The sequence below is a fragment of the Myzus persicae genome, unplaced genomic scaffold (assembly GCF_001856785.1).
Source record: "Myzus persicae strain clone G006 unplaced genomic scaffold, MPER_G0061.0, whole genome shotgun sequence".
NCBI lineage: Eukaryota > Metazoa > Arthropoda > Insecta > Hemiptera > Aphididae > Myzus > Myzus persicae.
In genome coordinates, this window is record NW_019103977.1 from 34658 (window position 1) to 44152 (window position 9495).

The 9495-nt window shown below is 31.2% G+C and overlaps 1 protein-coding gene across 1 annotated transcript in view; it reads left to right on the top strand.

The window, feature by feature from the left end:
- The window catches only part of LOC111037108 (uncharacterized mitochondrial protein AtMg00860-like), a 1844-nt gene extending 1396 nt beyond the window's left edge, over positions 1 to 448 (top strand). Inside the window, exon 2 of the mRNA XM_022319487.1 lies at positions 60 to 448. Within this exon, the coding sequence (XP_022175179.1) occupies positions 60 to 448 (389 nt within the window). The remainder of the gene's footprint in view (positions 1 to 59) is intronic.
- Positions 449 to 9495: the final 9047 nt, after the last annotated feature.

Here is a 9495-nt window from a genome sequence, read left to right on the forward strand (position 1 = left end):
CCGCTTGGTAAGCGAAGTCTTCCGTGGGTTAGTTGGTAAATTTGTGTTGGTTTATTTAGATGATATCGTGGTATACTCCGAGGGTCCCGATCAACATCTAAACCACTTGCAGAGAGTCTTGGAGCGACTCCAGTCTTACGGTCTGACGTGCCAGCCAAAAAAATGTACATTCGGGGTGACACAGATAAAATTCCTAGGTCACGTCGTGGACGGTGAAGGAATAGACCGGGAGCCGGAAAAACTGACGGCGATTCAAGAATTACCGGTTCCAAAGAAGACTAAAGACGTGTTGCGGGAGTTAGGCGTTTGTGGTTGGTACAGTCAGTTCGTGCCGCACTACGCCGAGATCACAGCACCACTCACGAGTCTGTTGGCCAAAGGGACCAAATGGCGTTGGTCAGAAATTGAGCAAGAGGCGTTCTGGAAGTTGAAGGAGTCTTTGGTTTAAAAATTGAAGTATCGTAAAAAAACTTCCAACAAAACACGGATAAAGTTCTTACCATCAAGTTTCATAATAGGTTAATTCACGCTAATTTTTAAGCTAATGGCATAAAACTTGAACTGTTGAGCGTAAATTTGGCATGTTACTCGTTTGTAAGACGGAGGCAACGCATGCGGGTGTGGCGTCCTCTTAGGTATGTGTTCGAATGCGGCTGAATTTCCCGCCTAACGAAAAAGTCCAAAGGCTTTACAAGTCACGCGGTCGGCGCGGAATGTTCGCGATGAGTCGTTCCCCCTCCACGGTGTCTCCAAGCCGGACGGCGTCCACGGCTTTCGTGCTGGGACACCATTTTTTTTGTCTTTTGCCAACGCCTGAACCAGGCGGATTACGCACCGCCGGTTCGTTTATGTCCTCTGTCGAGCTGTAATCGACCTCGTGGTCATGCGACATCATTATTAGTATTATTATTAGTTTTGGTTGAGCCTGGAAACCACTATTTTTTTTTTGTCGAATCGTCAAACCGCGACCGTCGTAAACTTCGGGATAGCCGAAGTTTGACGGATTACTGTTTGTATCACAGCCGACCACCGATTTTATAATTCTCGAAGAGGAAGACGCTGTCGCCTTTCCAGCGAGGACCGGACCACCAGTAACCCACGTCGGAGGGTCGATCAGGTCATCATACCATATTTTTACTTATTTATTTATTGTTATATGTGTACCTAATGTGTATGTTATTGTAAAAATAAATATATTGCGCCATTGCGCCTTAAGTTATTCTCAACCTTATTGTACGGGATAAGATATTGTGAGTTTGCACCCCCTTTACGTCCACGACATAACGCGAGTCGTTGTCGCTAACCGCGAAATTAAAAGTAGGAGCGGCGCGGCGTACAGTATGTATGCTAATATTATGTAGTTATTATTTATTTATTTATTTATTAATTATTATAATAAAACAGGTGTTTTACCCAATACAATGAATATTATTAAATTACCAGAATTAAACAAATAATGCAAAATGTATATAATTTAATTCAATAATATTCAAGGTTTACATTTCAAATAATTGATCCATATTGACAAGATAAATAAATTATTATGTACAAGTAGGTTAATAAAATAAAACTGTTTTGTGGTTAATATTAGTATATACGAATAATTGAAAAAATAAAGAAATAGATAGGTATATGAATATGACCATTTAAAAATTATTACTAGGTATTAATTTCTAATAATTTTTATTATATCATAATACTTAATATAAAAAATATTCGAAATCACCTCAATCATTCCCTAATAAGCTTGTTGATCAATCATAATCCGTTTTTAAAATTAGAATCTGTCAAACCAAGTTGATCTAAAGGTCACTTTTTTTTCATCGGCTGCAGCCCTCTTTAGGTATACTTTTTTTAAAATTAAAGTTATACTTCTACTGGATAAATGGCACACCTAGTGATATATGTTCCTCAGTATGACAGTATTAAAGCTAAAATATGAAAAAATCTAGAGGTACCGGTCAATTGGTATGGATATATAAAACAAAATAAATTAAAATTACCTTTTTAATTTATGTTTCAGAACAAGCATTCCTCAGTCTTATCTAAGTTACAAGCTAAGAAAAATGAAAAAAAATGTTGAGCAATGCTAGTCTAAGTAAGACACGTTTTTACTATAATGTTATTCTGACTGTTGCATTGTAGCAAAGAAATTATTGTGTGGGTTTGATGAGTTGAAAATAAATAAATTAAAAATTATTGAATGGAAATTTCTTGAAGAATACTGTTTAGTAATGGAACCTTTAGCATTAGCCCTCGATAAATTACAAGTGGAGAAATCTATTTTCTTGGGTTATGTAGCTCCAACAATAATCGCATTAAGACTCAGGTTGATAGAAGCTTCTCATTTAACAAATTGTAGACCATTATCTTTATTAGTTATTAAAAGTTTTGAAAAGCGGTTTGATTATATTTATAAATTAGAAACCCCCCCGAGTAAAACATTTATCTTAGCTTCTATCAGTCACCCTAATTTCAAGCTTAATTGGGTGCCTGTAAGATATAAAAAATTATGTAAGCAACTATTTCTTTCTGTATGTGATAGATTAAATGCAGTTGAAAAAATCACCGAAAATGCATCTGAAGATGAGCATGATGGTGTTAGTGATAATGAATTCTATAGTATTCTAAATGGGGCTGATGATGATTTTGAAGGATATAATTCTGAAGATACTGTAGGAGAAAACAGAAGGGAAAAAAATAATTTTACTAGTGTTCAAGCTCTTTCTTATTTGGACTGTAAAAATAAAGAATTATCATTATTACATAACTTTCCCATAGTCAAACAAGTTTTTTCAAAGTATAATACGTCTCTCCCATCGTCTGCTCCTGTTGAGAGACTATTCAGTAGTGGTTATCAAATATTAACTTCTAGGAGGAATAGACTCAGTGACACAGTATTTGAAATGCTATTATGCTGTAGGTGTAATTAAAATAAATAATATTTTAAGTTTATTACATTAAATAATATGTAGATACGTGTAGATTATATAAAATTTAAATCTCCATATTTTTTTTTAATTTGAAAAACATCACTACTGTTGATTACATTTGACTTAAATGTAGATTTTTAATATACTTTTTAATACTCCACATTTCTATTATTAATTACTAAGATTATATAATACATATCACCGTATCACATATTCACATCCACCGGTTCGATAGGTTTAAACTTCAAAATACACGAACAATGTATGATATGGATATTTACAATAAATCAATAAAATATAGAATCAATCTCAATTGAATACTTTAGAAATAGGTTAAGTTAGTTTACTTTACTCATGACATGCCCCGAAAATGATTTTAAATATCTTTGGATGTGTGTCTGGGAGAAAAAACAAATAACATGTTATTAAATGAACTTCAAGAGTATAATGTACATTCCTATAAGTGCCGTACACAGCTATTTTCAAATAAAAAATTATATACATATATATATATTATACATTGATAAATCAAAATAATATGTTGTTTAACTAATATTTATTTCCATTATAAAACAATGTCTATTTTCCTGGGTTTTTGTCCCAACTCATCAATGACTTCTTCAGGAGTTAAATTTATATTACGGTATACCGACAACATGGTCAATCCATTTAATCTGTCCTGTGTAAATAATTATTTTTCAGTTTAAAATATAATGTTATAATATAATGGAGTATAATTTGGAATATCCCATATCTAATAATAATTATTATTAAATAATAACTTCGGTGACGACGGTCTTCTCGCCGTTCATTTTTAATCGATCTCGATTGTGACGGTAACACTGAAATTCCCTTAATTTAATTTTGTATTTATTTTTTTTAGTACTATTAATTTTTTTTTTAAATTGTCATCATTTTTACTATACATTTTTACGTAATTACGTAAACTGAAAAAATACTAAAGTGTGTACGCCACTGATTCCTATAATGTTACAGTAGAAAAACTTGTTAAAAAAACACGAGAGGTCAAATCTATGGACAAATCAGATATCGAAGAAGTTGATATATCCCTATTTGCTATGCCTGTAGAATATTTTCTTGGACACTGTGTAGCAAAAGATATGCATATGATTATATGAGTGCGGCCAACAACGATACAACTGATAATTTTTCTTACCAAAACTTAGAAAATGGTCTTAAGAGAGTTAAAATGTTCATCAAGAATGATCAGCAGTTGCACCCATAATTCATAATGCAAGAATTCTGCAATAATCATAATTTTGAAATTATGATTATTCAAAAAATTGTATCTCTAATAAGTTCTACATTCTTAGAATTGACTAAATGTGTAATTTTTGTAATACAAAATTAAAGACAATATTCAGTTTTTCTCACTTTATTTATGCTTAGTTACATAAAATACATTTACATTAAGTTAGTTAATATAATTACATACTTTGATTTCATATTATATCTACAATCTACATAATATGAAGGACTTATGGGATTCATCTACATTTTCAAAATTAATGTTTTTTTTTTTGTAAAACTGTTCCAATGTAAATAAGTTTAATTTTTGAAAATAATGTGTTATTTTCAGAATTATAAACATTTGTCATTAGGTATAAGTTGTAACTCTGATAAGGGTCCTATGTGTGACATTAAGTGGTTCCAGTAGCATCTTATATGCAGATCCCCATACAAGGATGCCACATAAAAAATTTAAAAGACAGACTGGACAAATGCAAATTAAACTTTTTAGACTTTGGACGTCTAAGATATTACGTAGTTCTTAAAAAATAAAAAAGCATTACCTTAAACCTATTATAAGCATGTCATGAGGTTTCTGTTTTAATTTTTCATCAAATATCACACCTAAATATTTGGTTAAGCTAACGTTATAGATATACAATCACAGTTTTTATTACATTCTTTAATTTTAATAATAATATATTTTTATTTTATTTAAACTTTGTTATACAATTAGTTTTGGCAGTTAGGTGACATGAAATATAAATAAATTACTTATACAAACAGAATGATAAAAAAAATAAAATAAGAATAAGCATTTATGATTAAATAGAAAAACCGGTATGGTTGTATGGTTAAAGAAAGATAACATTGGTGTAATATGTTTTTGGTATCTTATATATTTTATTGTTATAATTGTGACTATCTGGTGAGTCTTGGCTAGACATTAGATAATGCAAAAGGAACAAGAACTGATTTTTTTTATTAAACATTTAACTTTTTTTCATTATTATTATTATTATTATTATTATTATAAAGTGTTCCTGATATACATTAGCATTTAATGTGTCATCTGCACAGGCCTATATATCTAAATTTAATTAACATATTATATTGGGAATGATACAGGACATAGGTCCTAGCACTGTACCTTGAAGGATGCCATATTAAGCAGTACACGAATATGTTATACACTATAATTTCTCTTTTACCTTCCGATGATTTACAGTCATTACCTTGTATGAACCTCTTAAAAGTGAACAAAATCGCAATTCTAATATAGGAATTTAGTTGGTAGAATGCCCGCCTCCCTATAATTTTGAGTCATAGAACCTTGCAGGGAGTATATATTTTATATTATGTAAGTATAATTCATATAAATGTAGATTTTATCAAAACTACACTGATTCATCTAATTATCTAACAATAAACTAAAAACATTTAACATATTGATAGAACATACTATTGATGTTAAATATTACCTGAAAATATATGAATAAGCAGCTAGATACAGATGGAAATACCTATTGAATTATTCAATAAATTGTACACACAAAGCTACAAATAATTTTTTTCTTAAGTTTTTAAAGTTATTTATTTAATGATTAATCTATGTTTTAAAATAAGTTAGTTAAAAAACAAAAAAATAATGAATGCAAAAGAGATTCCAAGACAATTTGGAAATATTTAGAATAAGTGAGTTAACACGAAAATGTGCATATCAGTGGCGTAAGTATTTAAAACAAATTAAAATAGTCTGCTGTTTTCCAGAAAATAAATGAACCGAACTTTATAAATTGACGTTTATACAAATTCCACAAAGGTATACAATTAATGATAAATAAACTTATAAACGACAAATAAATTTAGTTGTTAACCGAGTTATTCAACACTAGATTCATATTATAATTGTGTGAAACTACACTTCTGTACTAGGCTAACATTCAATTTATACATTATAGGTACATCATATCAATATAAATATTTATAAAAGCCAAGTGGGGTCACAAACATTTTATCCATAAGGGTTAATATTGAAGCTACACACCTAAACTTTCAAAACATTTTTAAAACCTGAATGCCCAAAAATAGTATTTTAGTGGCACCACTGGGAAATCTGTGTAACACAAACCTCATAATAATTATGATTATTCTTGATTAACTATTGACAAAATGTATCCATTTGTACTCTTTTATATACCAATGACATTATGACGCTGTTATAGAAATACATTTCCAATAACAATATGATGCAATATAATATGTTAAATATGGTGTAATCCTATTAATTTTATGTTTAACAACAGTTATTACTTATTTGTAATATATATATTTTTTTTAATGCAGTTTCAAACACATACATACAATCGGGCATATTAATATCAATGTCAATTCATCAGAATATAAGCAGTTTAAAAATTTAAAAATTGCATTTACCTGCCTAAACCTATATATATGAATGAGAAAATGAAAACCTTTGAGGACTATGTTATTTGAATTTTGATTGATTCTCTAACTTAATAAACAAAGGAGTTATCAATTATTATAAATAATGACCCTTTACGTAGACTAATATAACCTCAATATTGATTACATATGAAGTGGAAACCATCTAAAACCTAAACCGTGGTTATTGTAACTAATGATCCGTTATCACAATTTATAATCTATGATTATTGATAAAGCGATTTTTGTATGGTTTTTTTTGGTTTTTTTACGGACTATTAAAGCTATCTATTAAACTACTTAAAAATTCGTTACGTCGATTATTTAAATAGAATCTCCATAAAATTCTCTACCGATAAACTTTAGATTTCACAATTTCTCGTTCTCCTATGTGGGATTAATCTCATTCACAAACAGAGGACCACAATAGTTCTGAATAGAGTACATACCTAATATTATAATATACATCTGTCATTTACTAATTTACTATGCGTTTATACCTATATTGTCCAGCGTTAGTAAATTTCAAGACATGTCATAATGCCATATACTCATATTATAGTATTATAACAAAATACAATTAGTTATAATCATTTTCGAGACGTATATATCATTAATTTTGATGATTGAAATTTTAAGTTCATCAGTTGTATAAACAATTGGTCATGTTTAACACTCTTAAATAGATTTACTATTTACAATTTATTAGATTAGAATCCGCGGAAAACGAAAAACCGGTTATTATATAATTGTTTTCATTGACATCAATTAATTGTTCAGGCCGCGGCCCGCGGGCGCTGACGAGAGGGTGTAAGATGCATGAAACGATCGGTTTGTCGACAAACTGCTGGTTGACAGATTAATTGATAAGTGTATGGGGATGTTTGTCAATCGATCAACGATTTCCAAGTTGATGCTTCGTGAGTGTCAACTCGTCGTTCGACGAACATGTCGACTCATGTATCGGCTTGTCGACGGTTGACAAACGATTTGCAGCGATTTCCACGTATACTCTATTCACAATAACCTTGCCCACTTTCACGCACGCAACTGACTCAACCACGGATATAGATACTATGGTTGCACAACGAGCACGGATATGACAGCTCTGAATGTTCTTATCAAGAATTTAAAAAAAGTCGCTTGATACTAGCGCCCTCTATGACCTGGTATATCATATACCCACGATTATATAAATTATAAAAATGTTTGTAAAGTTATGGTAACATGGTATAAGAGTTCTTACTATAGAGGGTGCTAGTAAAATGCGACTTTTCGTCAGATTTGATAAGAACATTCGGCGCCGCTCAAAGCTGTGATTCAATATAGGCCGACGCTCAACCATACTATCTAAATCCGTGAGTCCGTGACTACAACTGAGCCGCCGGCAGTCGTCAGACCCCCCGGCGAGAGTCAGGTGCACTGTGATTGGTCGTTAGTTGTCGACCTCTACCGTCATGCGTCGCTATCGACAGCCGCCGCCGTGTATACAGATAATCATAATAAATTACACGATCATAATAATTATTACCTATAATGTTATAATCTACAGTTTTTATTTCTTTACTGTTGCTTGTACTTTTATCTTATTGTTCTGCACCAAACACAATGCCTACGTTGTATACAATTATTATTAAAACCAAATAGGTATTATTACATGTAGGTAGTAGGAAATTATAACTAAAAATAAATACAAATTTCATATTTAAAAAAATTACTCATATTTCTTAAAAAAGTCATCATTTCTAAACAGCTATTTACAAAAACTATGGTCATATTTACTATAGTTCCTCATATTTTTAAACATTTATTTACACAAATTAAATTCATATTTACAACAATTAAGGTCAGTTTTATTCAGTATCTGAATCCGTTTCAGATGATGTGTCTCCAGTGATAGTCATCAACAAATCATCTGATTTCTCCGCGGACAAGACCTCGTCTATGATATTGTCGACTTCATAAAATTTTGTTTCCTCTTTTTTTGTGTGGCTTATAAAATTTTCCCACATTTCTGCGTCGACTCGTTTTATGCCTTCTATTAGTAAATTTTTTACATCTGGAAGCTTGTAAGTGGTATTAAACATCCGGACGTGGTTCTTCACTGATGACCAAGCCAGCTCAATTGGGTTTAGCTCACAGTGGTATGGCGGAAGTCGTAATATTGTATGATTATTAAGGATAGACTGACTATTAAGGATAATTATACCTGCATACATTTTAGAGTTATTGAAACGAATATTTTTTTGAAAAAATATTCAGTATTTTATATTTTATATTTATACAACAAGTTTATGTACGGGTGGCAATTATCAAATGATTGTCTATTATTATCGGTAATTTCCAGAACGCCTCGAACAACAATTGAAATATGTGATCTCGACGATTGCTCGGTCGTCAGTTTTATCTTTACTGTTTGTCATCAGTGGGGAGTTTTATCTAGCTCAGTGCAAACAAGTATAAGTTGAGCCAGTATTAATGTGATTTTAATGCGGCTAACTTTATCAATCGAACAAATTACTTTACGAACATAAGACTTAGTTCAGTGATTGAATTTTGTAATTAAATATGGCGGGAGTGTACTCAAAAGAGCGGAAACGAAAACTTGAGGATCAAAACCGCGCATTTCAAGCTGAGCGGGAGGGAGATATCTTTTTTTACAAAAGGTAAGAAAGAAGAAACTGGCCGATGTTTGATATGTCGTGAAACGGTACATGGAAACAAACGTTATAATTTGAACAGACACTACACTTCAATTCATTAGCAGTTTGAAGAAAAATTCCTGAAAAAATCTAAGATCCGAGAGGAAAAATTGCAATCATTGAAAAAGTCCTTTGCTTGGGAACGTAGTACCCTTTTTAATGCA